Here is a 19,223-nt window from a genome sequence, read left to right as displayed (position 1 = left end):
AGTCCAGTCTAGTTTGTTATTTAGGTGAAAGCCCAAGTGTCCCCTGGATGTTCACCGGTGTCAGAGGGCAGGGTGCTCATCTGCGGAAATCCACTACCAGTTCTTTAGTGTTCCCCGCGTTGATCTGGAGGCGGTGCCACTGGCACCAGTCCACAAAGTCCTACGTCCGTCCTCTGTACTCTCTTTCGTCTTCATCTGTGATGAGCCAGACAATTACAGAATCATCAGAGAACTTCTGCAGGTGACAGGTGAGTGTGTTGTAGGAGAAGTCTGCAGTATAGAGGGTGAAGAGGAACAGGGCCAGGACTGTTCCCTGCGAGGCCCCCTTGCTGCAGACAACAGTGTTGGACACACATACTGTGGACGGTTGGTGAGATAGTCCAGAATCCAGTGTGTGAGGTGATGATTCACCCCGGTGTACTCCAGCTTGTCTCTCAGAAGTGTAGGCTGTATAGTATTGAAATAAAAAAACATTACCCACACAGAGCTCCCAGGTTTCTGCAGGTGAGAGTGAACCCAGTGTTGGAGGAAGATGACAGCGTCGTCCACCCCGATTCCCGGCTGGTAGGCAAACTTGAGTGGTTCCAGTGATGGGCTCACCAGGGGGCAGAGTTGGACAAGGACTAGCCACTCCAGGGTCTTCATCAGGTGAGATGTTAGTGCCACTGGCCTGTAGCTGCTACTTTTTGCGATGCAAAATGCAGACATGTTTGACTTTCAAGGTCAAGCCCTCCTTCTGGTTGTTGACTATTTCTCAAAGTATCCTGAGGTGCTCCATCTGATAGACAAGACATCAGGGACTGTAGTTGTTAAGCTCAATTGTGTTTTCACACAGCATGGCATGGCCGAGCACCTCATAGCCAATCATGTCCCCTTTGCAAGTGCTGAAAGTGGGGCTTCACTCACTCACTTCACTCTAGCCCTCACTACCCCCAGTCAAATAGCATGACTGAGAGGGCCATTCAGTCAATCAAGCACATGACAGGGGTCACTCCACACCTTGCTCTCTTACACCTGAGAAATACACCTGTTACTGGTTTGACCTACTCACCTGCTCAGCTCCTCGTGGGCCGGGTTCTGCGGTCCAACTTATCTGTTAGTGCTGCAGTCTTGCTACCACCCCTGATAATGTCCAGGAAGCGCTGAAGTCCCGTCAGCTGCTGCAGAAACAAGCTTATGACACTCCACTGTGGGAGGGGATGAGAGTATGGATGGAGACAGCTGATGGATGGAGGCCAGCAACCATAGTGTGCTCTTAAATTCACCTATATTAGTGGACCAGCACTTCCTTTCCAATTTTTATGGCATGACATTTGCTTTAAGGCACAAATTTGAGGGCTATACCAAGGTGCCAGCCTCAGCTGTTTCATTACTTTCTTCTTCTGAAGAGCCAATCAAGATTTGGACACATTGACGCCATAGTGCGATTCGCAAGCTATCAATCTGTACAGAGGAGAAGTCATCTATTTGATTTAGACATGGCAGTTTAGCAAATGATCTCAGAATATTCTCCTTAAATTTGGCCATAGCATTTTCAAATAAACATCTGCTATGGCTGAATTTATTCCCAGATTCTTTGTATAGATGTAGGGCACTAGGACCAAGAAGACGCTGTAAACAGGAACTGGAGGAGAGGTTGATTGGCGGCAGGTGTGACTGCAGCAGTCACTCATAAAATCCTTGTGTGTGCATCTGTGTCTGCTTGATTCCCTGTGGTGCGTTTTTTTTTTTTTTTTTTAATTGTTCTACAATCATGTTAGCTTTTTGATTGATCAGGTATTGTAGAGTTGCATGCACCCTGAGATATTTATATTTTAATGATTTTAATTGTGGGTCTGCCAAACAAACTTTTAGGACCGAATACATGACTGTTACACAAGTGGAGGTATGTAAAACACAGAATTATTTAAACCTCTTAATGTGTCCTGTAAAGTAAGCTAACTATGTTATTTTGAATATTAGTACCGTATTTTCCGGATTATAAGTCGTAGTTTTTTTCATAGTTTGGCCGGGGGTGCGACTTATACTCTGGTGCGACTTATGTGTGAAATTATTAACACATTATTGTATCATTTCACATGTTATTTTAACACTAAACCACAAGAGGGTGCTCTAGGCCTGTGTTGATAATTTCAACATTGCTGGTAATTTATAAAAACAACTGAGAAGGGCTTAAAAAAAATGGCACCGAGAAGAAAACCATATTCTGCAGATTACAAGCTGCAAATAGTGAAATATGCAGCCAAATATGGTAATCGAGCAGCAGAAAGAAAGTTTGGAGTTAGCGAGAAACTTGTAAGAGACTGGCGAAAAGCGGAGATTACTCTTACTGAAATTAAGAAAACAAAAAAGGCTAATCGCGGGCTAAAGGCTAGGTGGCCACAGTTAGAGGAACGAGTTCGCGCATGGGTGCTTGAACAACGTGCTGCTGGGAGAGGTTTGTCAACAGTGCAGTTGCGTCTTCACGCCCAGGTAGTTGCCAAGGAGATGAATATAAATGACTTTGCGGGAGGTCCTTCTTGGTGTTACCGCTTCATGCAACGCAATTGTCTCTCTATCAGAGCAAGGACAACAATGTCCCAAAAACTGCCAGCAGACTTCCAAGATAAGGTTGAAAGTTTCCGTGAGTTCATTAAAAAGCATGTAAGTGAGCACAACGTGACACCGGATCATATTATTAACATGGACGAGGTCCCCCTCACCTTTGACACTCCCATGGGCCGAAGTGTTGCAGAGAAAGGGCAAAAAAGTGTGAATATAGTTACAACTGGTCATGAGAAATCACACTTCACAGTGGTGCTGGCATGTTGTGGAGATGGATCAAAGTTGCCACCAATGGTCATTTTCAAACGAAAAACCATGCCAAAAATCCAATCCTCCTCAGTTACAGTCGCCGTGAATAACAAAGGGTGGATGGATCAAGAAATGCTGAACTTATGGCTTACAAAGTGCTACACTAAGCGACCGGATGGCTTCTTTAGAGCACGCAAAGCTCTGCTTGTGATGGATAGCGTGAGAGCGCACATCACGCCACAGTTAAAAAAAAAATTAAAAGTTTTCAACTCCATACCTGCCATCATCCCTGGAGGCTTAACCAAAATACTCCAGCCACTTGACATCTCTGTGAATAGGAGCTTTAAGGCAGTCTTGCGTAACCTGTGACCTGTAACCTGAGAGCACAGCTTCACGGCAACCGGGAGAATGCGCCATGCAACTTTCATGGAAGTCATTGAATGGATAGACCAAGCATGGGCTTCAGTGACAACCGAAACCATCCTGTCGGGATTCAGAAAGGCTGGAATAATTGGAACTGCAACTGACGATGAGTCTGTTGTAAGCGACGTAGAAGAGGAAGCTGCGTATCGTCTACCTCCCGAATTAGGGGAGTTGTTTAAAAGTGACACCGAGGATGAAGATTTCATTGGATTTAGTGATTTGGAGTGAAAATGAAAGTTTGGTAAACTTGTTAGCATGTTCTTTATGCTAGAGTTATCTGAATAACTCTCAATATGTTACGTCGTTACTGACATTACCAGGCATGTCAGTCATGTAACGTTAGTATACCGTACACTTATTCAGCCTGTTGTTCTCTATTTTATTTTTAATGTTGGATTTTATAAAATAAATTTCCCTAAAAAATGCGACTTATACTCCAGTGCGACTTATATATGTTTTTTGCTTCTTAATTATGCATTTTTTGGCTGGTGCGATTTATAATCCGGAGCGACGTATAATCCGAAAAATACGGTATACTCCCAGTGCCCTAACAGTGAGTGGTTGGCTTTCCAGCCGTGGTATGACTGTCTGTCCTCTTGTCTTTTCACAATGTTTGTTCTTAAAGTTTTATTCATTCATTCATTCATCTTCATCCGCTTATCCGGGGCCAGGTAGCAGAGGCAGATGACCCCACACTTCCTTTTCCCCGGCCACATTGGCCAGCTCTGACTGGAGAATCCCAAGCGCTACCAGGCCAGTGTGGAGATATAATCTCCCCACCTGGTCCTCGGGCTGCCCCGTGGCCTCCTCCCAGCTGGTCATGCCAGGAACACCTCCCTAGGGAGGCGTTCCCAGTGGCATCCTTATCAGATGCCCGAACCACCTCAACTGGCTCCTTTCCACGCAATCACACGCCATCACAAACAGGATTGTTGACAAAGCGCAATCCTGGAGGAGGCTAACCCCCACCTTAAACAAGTCCAACTTATTGCCGAGCACTCGGACACAGCTCTCACTTTGGGAATACAGAGATTGGATGGCCCTCAACAGAGACCCCCTCACCCCATACTCCCCCAGCACCTCCCACAACATATCCTGAGGAACCCGATCATGCGCCTTCTCCAAGTCCACAAAACACATGTAGACTGGATAGGCATACTCCCAGGCCCCCTCCAGGATACGTGCAAGAGTAAAGATCTGGTCCGTTGTTCCACAACCAGGACAGAATCCGCATTGCTCCACTTCAATCTGAGGTTCGACAATCAGCCAGACCCTCCTTTCTAGCACCTTGGAGTAGACTTTCCCAGGGAGGCTGAGGAGTGTGATGCCCCAGTAATTGGCACACATCCTCTGGTCCCCTTTGTTAAACACGGGAACCACCACCACGGTCTGCCACTCCTTTGGTACTGTTCCAGACTTCCACGCAATATTGAAAAGGCGTGTCATTCATGACAGCCCCTCAACACCCAGAGACTTCAACATTTCTGGATGGATCTCATCAATCCCCAGGGCTTTGCCATTATGGAATTGTTCAACTACCTCAGTGACCTCCTCCCGGGAGATCAATGCTGATCCTTCATCATCCTCCAGCTCTGCCTCCACCCTAGAGGACGTGCAAGTTGGATTCAGGAGTTCCTCAAAGTGTTCTTTCCACCTTCTGACTACTTCCTCAGTTGAGATCAACAGTGAACCTAAAACCTTGAGGCCACAGCTCCCCGCAGCAGCTACAGCAATAGAGGTTTTGAACATCGACCACTTAGGCTCAATGTCCCCAACCTCCACAGGGATGCTGGAAAAGCTCAGCCGGAGGTGGAAGTTGAAGGTCTGCTGGACAGAGGCCTCCTCAAGACGTTCCCAGTTCACCCACACTACACGTTTGGGCTTGCCAGGTCTGTCCTGAGTTTTCCCCGGTCACCTAACCCAAGTCACCACCAGGTGGTGACTTGGGTTAGGTGATCAGTTGATAGCTCCGCCCCTCTCTTCACCCGAGTGTCCAACACATGCGGCCTCAGATCAGATGACACAATCACAAAATCGATCATTGACCTTTGGCCTAGGGTGCTCTGGTACCAAGTACACTTATGAGCATCCTTATGCATGAGCATGGTGTTTGTTATGGACATTCCATGGCTAGTACAGAAGTCCAACAACAATCCATTGTTCCAGTTCAGATCAGGAAGGCCGTTCCTCCCAATCACGCCCCTCCAGGTGTCTCCATCATTGCCCACGTGCGCGTTGAAGTCCCCCAATAGGACCCATACAAGACCCGATTCAGGGTCTCCAAGAAGGGAAAGCACTCATATGAGGTGAACAATTGACGATATTTAAAAGCCCATAATCAAAGAATTTGAACTAGAAGGTGGGTTGTTGGGTTTTGCTGGGAGAAAACTCAACCAAACATATTCACATCAACCAGGCCAAAACTCTCCAGTGTTTCCCCAGGCTATGAATTAAATATAGTAAAAACTACATTTTGGGGGAGTTAAAAGCCTTGATAAAATTGTGTCAATTTTACTTTTGAAGTGGTGTTCAAAGTCCTCACATAGGGCATCTGTTGGTATCAAGGAGGACTTATTGAAGTCGTTGTTAATTCAAAGATCAATTATGTTAAAAAGGAGTTTGGGATCCACTTCTCTAAGATGGTGTAACGTAGAGCTTTTCCTTTCCAGCTCAGAGATCCTCCAGGTCAAGTGGAGGCAGCTGTCACATCAAGGTGAGGTGACTGGAGCCAGATTTTGCTGTCATGTCTATGAATGCTTGTGTTTGGCTGTGTGCTGTAATGGAGACACCATCACCTTTTACTCAGTCCTCAAACCAATTTAAGTGTAGATCTTGTCGCACAAAACACTAAAATCACAAGCCTGATTGCTAAAATCCTTTGCCCAGGTTATAACTTAATTGAACTAAAACATAAGAGGCATTGAGCAGAAGTGATGGGGAATCCAAGGACGCCACTCATGTACAAAGAGCCAATTCCGCAATTTGCAGACCACCCATCAATATTGAATCAATTGAAGATCGTTACACCTCTGATGAAGATTGCTATTAGTCATTAAAAGCAGTGTGCCAGCAGCTGCAGCCAACGGACTCAGATGAATTACCAAATTATCAAATAGGTCATTGAGCAGACAGGTACATGGAAAAAATTATTCGGTAACTAGTCGCTAGGAGAAAAAGGTCTGGGGATATCTGGTGGACAGATGGAGAATGTAAGGTCTGGTAAAAGGAAGGGGAGATCATAAATTTGAGAGGCCCTGGAGACAGAGGTTAAAGACAAGCAAATCAAGACTGAGACAAGATTGGAAACAGGGCAGAGAGAAGGCTGAGACAGGGGTAGAACACAGAGTCCAGAAACGAGGTTGAAACAGGAGCCAGGGAAAGGCTGGAGAAAGTTTTGTCAGGGACAAAGCTGAAGACTGGGATAAGGTACAGGACCAGAAACAGAAGCCATGAGATATGGCTAAAACATGGAGACAGAAGCTTGTTGCAAGGGCTAAAAACATTTCTCTGTGCTTCTCCTTATCCTCAAAAAGGGTTGAGACCCTCCAGAATTCTGATATTGAAGTTTTTAGGGCTATTTGTTTTTATGAAGACCAAGTGTATATTTCACATTTTGCCAACAGGCTAATTGACACAGAGATGAAAACTGATGCAAACACAAGCTGTGAGGCTATTAGTGCAATCTCTATGCCGCACCAAAAATAAATATAAAGGTGATTTAGATCAAATAACATTTTTACCTGATGTGTGTACATGATATGTATACAGATATTTAATAAATTGGAAGCCAGACTATTAAGGCATTGCTGTTGTTGTTTTTTAGATGTGCCCAACTGTGCTCCATTATGAAAAGAGTCAACAGAAGCTATATTAGAAAAGCACAAAAGGGAAACACAGTGGTTCATTTGGTATTTCTGTCACTAAACTGTAATAAAGACAAAAAGGTTTACTTTGTAAAGAAAGTAAAATCTAAGACATTTCAGTTTGATACTGAAAACTGACAGAACCACACCTGAACACTTCAATAATCACATCTCAAGAGAGTTGTATTACTCACTGGCATATTCCCTTGGGTGTGTTGTTTGTTGTAACTCTTTTGGACACAGCAGTTACACCTATGGTCACAGGAGCAGAAGTATGCCCTTGTCTGATTGCCCTCCCCAAGCTTGTCTTCATCTTCATGTATATTCCTGTCCACCTCCTCCTCCTCATCAGGGCACAATCCTGTATCCAAAGAGACTGACACAGTCTGGTAATTTCTAGAAATCCCAGGGAGATACTCATTTGACTGCCTGTCAGTAGACAGTAGAGGAAATGGCGAAGCTGAGGAGAAAACCAGTGTAGGTCTTTGCCTTGTCTCTGAATCATCCATTGATACAGCCACTTTGTTTGGAAAACAATGAAGAGCCCCAAGTGATAACTTTTCATTGTTTCGCAGAATCTGCATGTCTGTCCATGTCTGGAGAGCATGGAAGGTGGAAGAGGTGTCTAATGGGAGAACACTGGGGAGACGGATGCATTTTGAGTCAGTCATATAAGGAACATCTTTCCTGTGAACAATATGAGAGGATAGAGATGAAGACAACTGAACGGAAACAGAGCGGCTTAAAGGCTTGAGGTCAGTGGAATTTTGTGAGTTCTGCTCAGCGCTCATTTTTTCCAAGGATGACATGTTTGTAGATGAAACTGACTCCAGAGTTGTTGATCCTCTAGACAGCAGAGAATATCCTGGAGACCCCTTTGTGCCTTTATAGCAGCATGATTCTTTGAACTTTTGAACTGGGTTAGAAACCTGTATGGGTTCCGCCCAGTAGATTTGCCCCTCAGTGTCAAGCTGCTGAAAAAAGGCTTCCACGTCTACATTTTCACCCTCGGAATCATCAACTGAGGTTTCAAATACCTGATCTAAGCTCTCGATCTCAGTAAGATTCTTCAGCTCCACTTCAGTTCTGATGGGAATGTCTAAAAAGTCTGGAAGTCCATCATGCAGACCACAGGAAGGGACCAGTATTTGGTTACATATTTCCTGAGAGGCAAATCTAGCATCTTCTGACAAAGCTGCCGAACTCTTTGTATCTGAGACATTAGTATCTTGAGTCTGAGCTATGTAACTGTGCATGTCAGCCTCTCTATGCCTCTGAAGATAATTTCTGTCCATATATAGAAGATTCATCGCAAGGCAAATAACATCTTGGGAAGGAGAGGTTAGAGAAGGGTCGGTGTTGTCATAGTGAGAACATAATTGCTCCTGTCGGGAAGTCGACTTCTCTTCCATATCTAAAGGTCTTTGAGCAGCTGGATTCATCAAACCCTCTGAATCATGTGACTGTGGGGCAGACTGGCCAACTTTGACAGAGGGGCTAACTGAAAGGCTGGGCATTGTGAGGCAACCATTGTCTGATGAATAGGAGTCCAGAAAAAGAGGGGATGGAGCAGAGGAATTATTTTTGTACAACTGAAAGAGAGAGAGAGAGAGAGAAGTGGGTGTTTTATTCTGTACAGTTTTTGTATTGGCTGGAGTGAGACCCACTCCCTCTGAGTCTAGGATAACAGAATCTTTTTGTTCGTTTTCTAAACTCTCCATTTTAATATGTGGCAGTGAGGCACAGGGGAGTGAATAATCAAAAGCAGAAGGACCAGAGAGATACAAGGCCACCTCAGTCCACTCAGATTGTGAGTACCCTGGACTTCCAGAGGAGAGGTCAGATTGTGTGATGTGCATTGCAACTGAGGGAGAAAATGAATAGGTAGGGAATGCTTGAGGGGCACTTGAAAAAGTAGTGTATGGTATGCTTTTAGAGTTGTGAGGAAGAGTAGTGTCCTTATTTTCAGGTCCAGTGTCTTCTGATCCTCTAGTCAATAAGTCAGAGATCACTAAGCTAGAAGAAGGGAGAGTCAGAGAATGGGAGTCAGTTACCTTCTGTGGTGCCTCTTTTTCAGAATTTTTAAGATCATCTTTTGGGAGACATGATGAAGGGGTAGGGACAAAGACTAAAGAGGGCTCTGGTGAATGACAAGGCGAGGAAGGGAGCAATTTCTCAACATCAGAATAGTTCAGAGAAGAAGACAGGGTTGCAGATGAAGAGTTATGTGGAGGAGAAGAACAAGGAGAACTTGGTTTGTCACTGCCCTGGCTATCAGTGCTCCGAATGGGCAGTCCAGACAGAGCCTGCAAGAACAATGAACATTGCAGAATCAAACAGTCAGACACATGAACTCTTCCACAGTAAACTATACAATAAAGCAAATTCAATTAAATCAAATTCATTTATAAGTGGGAGTTGGGGGGCAGGAGAAGAGAAGATGCAATAAACAAATGCAAGCAAAACGTACAGATGTGAGTAGTCATTGAAGCCTGGTACTACTTAATGTGTACTAGTTAATATTCAACATGTTCTCACTCCCAGTGTGTCAACAGGTTGACGAATGGTCAGTGTCCCTTAGCATCACATGCTGACTCAGGGGGCAAATGTTAGTAGGTGAAGTGAATGTAGGGGTTTTAGCAGAAGAAGTAACTGTCGTGATTCGGCTCTTGTGTTGTTTATCCTGATACTCTCTGTCTTCCCTCTGCTGCAGGTCAAGGGTAGGTGGGCAGGGCAATTTCCTTGGCAGTAGGGACACACCTGCACATCATATCAGCTGGCTAGTTAAGCCGGCCCCAAACGCTTCTCTTTGCCAGATTATTCCCTCGACTTCCTACATGAACCCTGCTCTCGAGTTACAACCCCAGGAAGGGTGAGAAACCCTTATATTTTCCTGTTTTATTCTGATTTTCAAATGCTTGGGGGCTGGGTAAGGTATCTTCACTTTTGTTTGCTTTAGTAGCAAGGCAGTTTTACCATGCCACTGTCACCAAGTGCTTGTTCATGGGGGGGATCTGTTGGGCCGCTTTAAATAATTTTATGAAGCATTTGGTCTAGACCTGCTCTGTATGTAAAGTGCCTTGATGTAACTTGATCATGATTTGGCGCTACACAAATAAATTTGATTTGAATTTGATTTGATTTTGGTTGAGTTAAGTCCAGGGCCCCTAGTCTTATTTTGTTTGTTATTTTGGGTCATGTTCTCACTCGAAAATAAAAGGTGCTTTTGAAACTTGAGCTTTGCCGTCCTGGCTATGTTCATTCAGATATTGGGAGAGATGGGGATCTCACTCTATGTTATGTCTGGACACCCTAGACCCTGGGGTTAAACACTATCTAATTAGTTTAATTCTGCTTCATTGACAAGTATAACTGAGTATCATCTGGATCTAGAAGGATCTAGAAACCAATGCTCCTGTTAATATTGCCTAAAGAAAGCATGCATAGGGTGAAAAGGATTGTTCCTTGTACAGGATCCTGTGGAACTCTGTGATTAAGGAAAGTGTGTGGGGGAGAGTATTTGTTACCATGCATAAACTGATATCTGTCTAATAAACATGAATTAAACCAGCTTAGTGCGGTTCCAATGATCCCAATATCATGTTCCATTCTTTGTAATAAAGTATTATGGTTAACGGGTCCAAATGGGACACTAAAATCTAACAGGAAAGGTATGGAGGCAAATGTGATATCTGAAGTCATTACAATATAATTTATAACTTTACCAGTGCTTTTTCTGTACTATAATGTAAATCCTGACTAAAACTCTTCAAACAAGCCATTGCTATGCAGATATGCACATAATGGGCTTGTAACTGCCTCTTCAAGAGTTTCAGAAATGAAAAGGGGGTTAGATATGATTGTATAATTAGTTGAAATATCTGGATCAAGTTTGTTCGGTTTTTGTTTATTTGTTTTTGAACAAAGGTTTAATAGCTGCAATTTTCAGTTGGTGGTTCTTAACTTCAAAATAAAGTCACATTGATCTGATCCAGAATGTATTTTTTAATTAGTGGAAAAACATCTTTAAACAGCCTGGTATGTATCGGTCTAGAAGAAAGTTGTCGGTTTAGATGAGACAATAGCAATTAGCTTGGAAAGATTTAAAGATGAAAAATATTTCAAATACAAAGCAGGCATTACAGTTGATTCAAAAGCTGCAGTATTTTATCGTATATTATTGCCAATTGTAGGTAAGAGCTTTGGCTCTGATTGTTACAATTTCATAAAAAAAAAATACATAAAACCATTGCTTCTGAGAGCTAAAAGAATTTCTGATTCAACTGAGATATGACTCTCTGTTCTTGTTTTCTTCTATCAGTACTGAATTGTGTTATGAGCTTCTGACATTGAGAAGAGACTCTATATGGTTTGAAGCTTTCTTTCCAGGCTAGTTAGGATTCATCTACATTACCAGACTGCCATTTCTTTTACAATTTCCATGAAGTCTGCTTTCACCCTTGAACACCAAAGATTTCTATCGTCACCCTGGACTTTTTGTTTATTTTAAGCATAAAGGAAGAATAATTGTCCAGTGAGTGAGTGTTTTGTTTTTGTTTTTGTTTTTGCGGTATTATTAATCAATTTCAATGCCATATGTCAAAACAAGATCAAGGGTTTGATTGAAAGAGTGACTAGGTTCACACACATCTTGGAAAAGGCCAATTGAGTCTAATAATTACTTAAATGCAGAACTAAGGCAGTCACTGGCAACATTTACATGAATATTGAAATCAGCCACCATAATGATTTAATCTGTACTAAGGATAAAAACTCAAAGAACTCTGATAAACCATGAGAAATGAGCAGGTGGGCAACATATTGGAACTAGCAGAACTAGTTTTAAATGTTTCCAGTTTAAATATGAGAAAATAAGAATAAGACTTTCAAACGGCCTATAACCAGAATTTGGTCTATGATTGATTAATAAGCTGGAGGGAAGTATCATAGCACCCTGTTTTTAGCTACTTGGTGGGTATTAACCCAAGCACTTTATCAGGAACAGCTGTACACTTTATTATGCTGGTCAATCTTTTGGCAGCAGTGAATAATCTGCAGGTCCAGTTGAGTGGCTTCATTTAAAGAGTAAAAATGTGGCCCAGTTATTGTGATTCTGAAATTATTCTTGCTGCATGATTGCTTTTGAAGCTACTGATATCCTAGAGTTTCAGTACGCCAAGCCAAGAACAAAACCATCCAGTTGACAGAAAATCTGTTTGTAAGGGGAGTGAGGAGAATGGACAGGGTGGTTGGAAGGGGCAGAAAGGCTACTCTCACTACAAAGTGCTCTTTAGCCAGCTGCAACACATGACAAAACACTCCATCTTGTCAGATCCCGCTATATGTAGATTATTTTGAATTCTGTTTTGTCTAGTCATTTCCTGCTTTATTTTTAAGTCCTTCTTTCCAGTTTAGTTTTCTGCGTATGACCTGTTTCTGCCAGTGTGTGTGTTTGTATATAATTTGTGTTGGATCCTGTTGCCTGTATTGACTGAGTGTCTGTTTTTGACTCTGATTTGTATTAGAGGATTTTGATTCAGCCATACCGCTGAGTGCATTCTGTTTGCATTCTGCATTCTGTTTCCTCAGTGTTCTGAATTGTGACAAATCTGAGATCCTGCACACAAAGCAACACAAGCTCTTTATTTCCACTTATGGTTCTAAGACTGAAAACCTTCCCGTGATTAATTTAGTACAACCTTTTGAACCGTGTGTCTGTCCTAGTACCAGCACATTGTCCTCTCTGTCATTAATTTTGCAAAAGTGATAACTAAATGCACTTGCAATACACACCTTAGACCATGCGCCTTAGATAACTACTACATAGTTAATAGAGCCCTTAAAGTGGTAGAGTGATTCAGAATTGCACTTCTCTAAAGTGAGAGAGGGGCTTGTGAGAGAAATAGGGAATTTTAAAGTGAGTGAACAAACCTTGATGAGATCAGGCCCTGGTGATGGCTGTTGAGGGAGAGACAGGATAAAGGGCTCCTCGAGAAATCCACTGCTGTCAGACTGACAGCTGCTGGTCCTTGTTACACCTTGTGCTGTACACACGCGCACAGACACACACACACAGTGGGGAAAGGGAAAAAGAGACAGAGCAACAATGCATTATAACCATAACAAAATCTGTCATAGCCAACCCAAAATGCACAGTTTCTGTGGTACATCATAGTTTCAGACAATGTGTCAGGAAATTATGGATGGTGGTAATTAAACTTTGTCCTACAACTACAACTATCCCTGACCCCTAACATTTCCATGCCCACACAAATTTTCTCTCTCACACACACCTTATAGCATCATGTGATTCCAATAACGGTCATTCACACCCAATCTCAGGTGATGCAAATGAATGTGATGACACCTGTTACAACAACCAGGAGCACTAATGCGCCAAGTTGTATCAATGGCCTTGTTGAAATCACGCAAGGCTAAATACTTGTGATTCTCAGAAGAGATGGACGAGAGTTGGCACATCTCCAAGATTCAACAAGTCATGTTAAGTTTGTCATGTCAAAGTAATCGCGTTAAGTTATGTTGTAGTTTCGATCAGAACTTTTTAAGAAGTCAATTGAGTAAGTCGGATGAAATCCAGCGACAGGTAGAAAACCACAGTTCGAAGGATATCAGCAACACTGCCACAGAGGTAGAGGAGGAGGTAATAAGAAGGGATGCAGCTGGTAATATGGTGAACAGGCCAGTCAGAGAGCGAAATATGGAGCGGAAAGCTAGAGTTAAATGTCCTAAGGCAAATAGTAGCAAGGAATGGGAGACAGTCAAGAGGGACTTGTAAATAATTCTGAGCAGACTAGGAGGAAACGCAAGCGATAGATTAGAGAAGATGGGAGATATTATTTCCTCCTATGGTGTTGAAAGATTTGGAGTTCAAGATAGAAAGGGTTAGGGTTAGGGTTGAAAGAGTAAAGGTAGCTAAATCTAGACGGCAAAGAGAAGTTGAGAAATTAGTTAAAGAAAGAAGACAATTAAGAAAGCAATGGAAAAGAGCTACAGAGGAAGAGAGGGAGGGAATTAATGTGTTCCCAGAGCATGGTGTAGGGCAGGAGGTGTTCTTATTCCGAAGGAGAAGGAGTCTTCAAACCTGAGTCAGTTCTGTATGATCTCTCTCCTGAATGTCTTTAGTGTAGTTGCACAGAAACTAGCTAGTTATTTAGAAAGGAATAGCTTAATAGATACTTCAGTACAGAAGGCAGGAATACCAGGTTTCGCAGGGTGTTTAGAGCACACTGGCATGATTTGGCATCAGATTCAGGCAGCCAAGAGAGAGAAAAGAGACTTGCATGTGATATTCTTGGACTTAGCAAATGCTTTTGGGTCAGTGCCACATAGCCTTATTTGAGAGGCGTCTGACTATTTTAGAGTGCCTGGAGTAGTTGTCAATTTAGTAAGAACAAATTTCCAGGATATTAGACTATGTTTAAGTGCAGCAGGTTTTACAACAGGTTGGCAGAAGCTAGAAATAGGCATTATGGCAGGGTACACAATTTCCTTTGGTCTTTTGCTACAAAAAGCATTGGAAAAACAAAATATATAAAGGAAGACAAAGCAAGTACAGCACATCAGAGATTTTAAACTTTAAAAATTTTTATTTAAAAAACACGAAAATAATCTTTGTAGTGCTCCAGCAATTAACATTCATTACACATAATGTTGAGCCCTTCTCTGCTAAGCCTGTTTACCTGTTTATCAACAATGCCAACCTGTGGCAACCCTAACCCTTCACAAAGCATCAATTAATGATAGAACACAATAAAACTGAATTAAATAACGGTTTAATGACTCACCTAAATGTTCTGCCAAGCAGCTCCCTGTGACACTGCTGTCATCAGAACTGTTGATCTGGAATGAGACATAATGTAAAACGACATGCATAAAGTGTACAATGTAGGAGAGTAATATAACCCCAACAAGGGCATATGCTTAATACACATTTCAATCTAGTACAGTTTTTTGAAGATCTCCACCAACAAAACATCTCTTACAGAGGACATAATCTTAATTTTAATGCTGATTCCTTCAACTTTTGTAGTCAGTTGATTTGGATTGGATTCAGTTCTCTTATTGCTTCACTCTAATTTTATTCCTGTCTCCTGACTGTATTCACATGTAACAAACATACTTCATGAAGGTGGTCAACACATTTTGTATCACCTTTAAGATGTCAGGTCTGATTTTTTTAAATATGTGCATCAGGATCACCTTCTTCTCAGCACATCACTGAGCAAATAGCAAATGACCTTGTGTATATAAGCTGAACTGTGTTACCACTTGCCCTCTGGGCCTGATTATTTTGTTAAAACTTCATAAGCGGTCCTGCCTTCCTTGTTTCCTCAAGAGTCTTTCTGTGTATGCTTGTGCGTGCATGTGTGTGTGTTTGGAGGGAGAGAAAGAAAGAGGAAATATGTATGTCGGGGGAGACCAGGTATGGTTGTAACCAGGGCTTTGAACAAGAATTTTTTGCCAATTGGTTTGTTCCGAACAGAAACAGTATTATAACGTTTCCAGTTTTACGTTCCACCCAAGAATTGACGTCCCTGAACCGGTTAGAACAAAAAAAATATAGTTCCCAAACCGTTTAATAACGTTCCTTGTAAATATAAATAGGTAGGTAGCTTTAGGACTTTTAAATTGGCATTTAAGGCAATTAGTCAACATATTGTAGATATGTCCCTACCCTACAGTAAACAGTACAACAGCACTAGACCTCTGCTTTATGCAAGCTGCATCACTGTAGTTAAAACCTATGCCTACTACTTAGAGACTAGATGAAATAAGACAAGAATAATTTCTGCAATGTCATTTATTGCCAAACAGCAGATCTTCATTGTGCATCTCCCATAGGTCATATGAGGAAATAGCAGAAACAGAGCTACAGCTACCATTTGAACACATAGCCTAACACATGGCTAGATGTATTGACAAAAAAAAAAAAAAAACTTATTTCACAAAGCACAGAAAGAGGGCTACAGCTGCCATTAACAACAATAACAAATGGTACATTGTCAGTTTAAATAACAAATGTCAGGCTAAAGCTTGACATTATGACAATCAAATAAATTTCTTACAAAAGAAATGCCCAAAATTGTCAAGGCCCATTCAGTACATTGTAATAATAAAAAATAAATCACCCTGTGCAGTTACAAAAACAGGCAATATTCACCATTTTCATTGAAGCCTATTTAACTAAACAATATGAAACAAGTTGAAAGTGAACAGGTTTAAGAGTCTTACTGACTACTACTCAAAGGCCTACTGTATTGTGCATTACAATCCAAACCGATCATTCAAACGAATGAAAAGAATATCTTCCAGGATACTGTCATTCAAAGACGACCTGAGCGGATAAAAAATAAACTTCAAACATGAAAATGCGCGTTCCACGCTAACATGAGTGGCAGGGAGTGCTATGACACTCTGTGCGAATTTCTGCAAGTCTGGAGTTGTTGCAGCCATGGATGCCCAGTAACACAGGGCGTTCTTGCTGCGCTCTAAACATGCTTCTCTTGCATAAACATCCAACACTGAGGCAATGGCTTTGCCCCGTTGTATGACAGTGTTTGGCCATTAGTGGCTGCTCTATTTCATCGTCATCTTCAGACGAGGATGATGGCGTGCGCTCAGCTCCGTTTTCTGCGCTCACAGTTAAGTTATGGATGGCTTCGCAAGTGCGGCACAGGTGTATCTTAGCCATTTCAGCTTGGTTCTCTGTCAGAAGTAGCTCAGATAAACAAATAAAGCATCCAAGAATGCATCATTTTCGAACAATGAATGCTGACGCCCTTTCATGCATTGGACCAATCGTTTTTCAAAAGGGCTGTCAATTTTGTCAGTATTCAACACACACTTCAGCCATAAGCCATAAAAGTCACCTGTAGAAAGTTGTTCTGAGTGAATGCATTCATTGGTGATTTTTGCAGGTTTCAGAACACTGACTAGATTCAAAATGGCCAGCCTCTCTGACTCATTCAAATGCAGCTCATTGACTGGTGGTGACAGGTCATTGCAAAATGTTCTTAGCTCGCAAAGTCTGTCAGGCATGTCGTGTATGGAGTGCCATCGACTATAGCCCTCTTATGGCACGTTCTTTTGAGAACAGCCACAACATTTGGAGTGGGCAACGTTTTGGCAACGCGCCTTGCTTTAGACGTTAACATTAGACACCCCTTTTCAATGCATTTTCCACCACCAATTGTAAACTATGTGCTGAACAGTGCACACTTCGCAACACGTCACACATTTTCAGTAACTATGATAAAACCGGAGCACCCAGAAACGTCAACATTTCTGTGCATGTAGTTGAAAGTGTGTTAAAAACATCTGCGTTGAAATTTTCATTAAACCCTGCCCACTGGCATTGTATAAAGTGCGCCTTTCATATGTTAATTAGTTTGAGACACCGTCCCAACCACTAGGGGGACTGCACGAAGAGGTTAATGTCTAAATTAAATATTTTATAACATCGATAGACTACAATGTTTACTTCTTATGAATATAATCGAGATTGGGATTGGTGATATGCCTCAACTTCTCTCCGCTCTCATCACGCATTGAGTGAACCATCAGGTCAGATATTTTTTCAAGAACGAAAAAAAAAAAAAAAGCCTGTTATTAACTGGTTACCATTATTTTGAATAAACAATTCTGTTCCAGGACTTTTAAAAATATAATATATATGTTCCTGGCAAAATATCAAAAGTTTCTGGTTTTCGTTTTTTCGTTCCATGAACTGGTTCAAAGCCCTGGTTGTAACAATGTGAAAGCTGTAACATCACCAATTCCATCAATCAGGGAAGAGAAAGGAGTCATATTTTCACTTCAGTGTCTACCCACTTAATCCCCAATCTCACATGGTGGTTGTTATGAGTGGAAACAGCCTCATACAGATTTTATGGAGAAAAAAATAATTTTGAGGTAAATAGATAGATTTTAATTTTTTTTTTAACCAGACTAAACTTAGTTCTGTTCTTTTGCAATGTATGTGTGAGCATGTATATGTTTAACGCATAACACGTTTGCTATGACTTGATGTAGTAAAAACAAATTTCAATTAAACCATGCAGTGGGTGAGAGATCAAGTTTCTTTTACTTGCCTCTTCTATCTCAAATGATTCATTGATCTGTCTGGTGCGCTTCTTCCTCCATGACAAAGTGGTGACTGGCAAGGGGTAATCTTGGCCCTTTTGACACATCACATGAGGTTGGAGCTGAAGATCTGGACAAGTTCCTTGTTCCTCAACCCGAGGACTCAGCACTCCAGTCTCCAGAAGTTCCGGTTTTGATCTTTTTGAGGGGATTTTCTTGTCTCCAGGATGGAGTGGAGATTGTGATGACTCAGATAATGCAGAGGGAGAATAGCTGGAAGGAGTTGTAGCCACATCCTGGTTTTTCTGGTTATTGATTTGACTGAGGGACTTCTTTGACGCTCGTTTGAACAGCATTCCCACACGTCGCCTCCTATCCTGGACCTCAGGAAGCAGCTGTGCTCTAGTATAAGAGGGTGAGGAAGACCCCACCAAAGAGGAGAAGGCTGTAGTCACCTGCTGGAGAACTTCAAGCTGTCTGAAACGATCTGAAGTAGATATAGGAAGTAAGATGTCAGGCATGAAACCTGGCACAGGTACAGGTAAGAGACTAGGGTCTGAAAGCTTAGCATAGTCAACACCTATTAAATGGATCAAAATTCAATTTGTTTAAATGTAAACCACCGTCACCACCACCCATTTAAACATACTGGTCCACTGGTCAAAGTGATTAAAAACTTACAACTGACATCTGGGTTCTCCAGGTCTAGCCGATTCTTTTGGGCCTCCAAAAACACCTGAAGGTTTATTCCTCTTGCCTGAGACTGATGATTGATGAACCTAGCTGGAATTCGTCCAGAGAGGTCCAGTTCATCACAGCCAAAGCCCAGGTCCATTAGAACTTCCTCTGGATCATCATTCCAAAGGTTGAGTACATCCATTACTCTTCAGACAAGAACAGAGGATGCACAGTAACTACCAGGTATGTGTGTGTGTGTGTGTGTGTGTGCTACGGTCAAACTGAGAGCTGAATTTGACTTGCTCTGGTAGAATAGGCACAGTTCCCAGTGATTAAGGGTTAAGCATTTAACTATATAATCCT

At 42.1% G+C, this 19,223-nt stretch overlaps 1 protein-coding gene across 1 annotated transcript in view; it reads right to left on the bottom strand.

The window, feature by feature from the left end:
• Window positions 1-1,055: 1,055 nt before the first annotated feature.
• The window catches only part of itprid1 (ITPR interacting domain containing 1), a 36,286-nt gene continuing 18,118 nt past the window's right edge, over window positions 1,056-19,223 (bottom strand). Inside the window, exons 2-4 of the mRNA XM_029529682.1 lie at window positions 18,864-19,066; window positions 18,191-18,669; window positions 1,056-1,187 (exon numbers count right to left, since the gene is read on the bottom strand). Of these exons, the coding sequence (XP_029385542.1) occupies window positions 1,056-1,187; window positions 18,191-18,669; window positions 18,864-19,062 (810 nt within the window). The 5' untranslated portion in view covers window positions 19,063-19,066. The remainder of the gene's footprint in view (window positions 1,188-18,190; window positions 18,670-18,863; window positions 19,067-19,223) is intronic.

The sequence above is a fragment of the Echeneis naucrates genome, chromosome 20 (assembly GCF_900963305.1).
Source record: "Echeneis naucrates chromosome 20, fEcheNa1.1, whole genome shotgun sequence".
NCBI lineage: Eukaryota > Metazoa > Chordata > Actinopteri > Carangiformes > Echeneidae > Echeneis > Echeneis naucrates.
The sequence above is the reverse complement of the archived record's forward strand: the minus strand, read 5'-3'. Positions and strand labels throughout refer to the sequence as shown.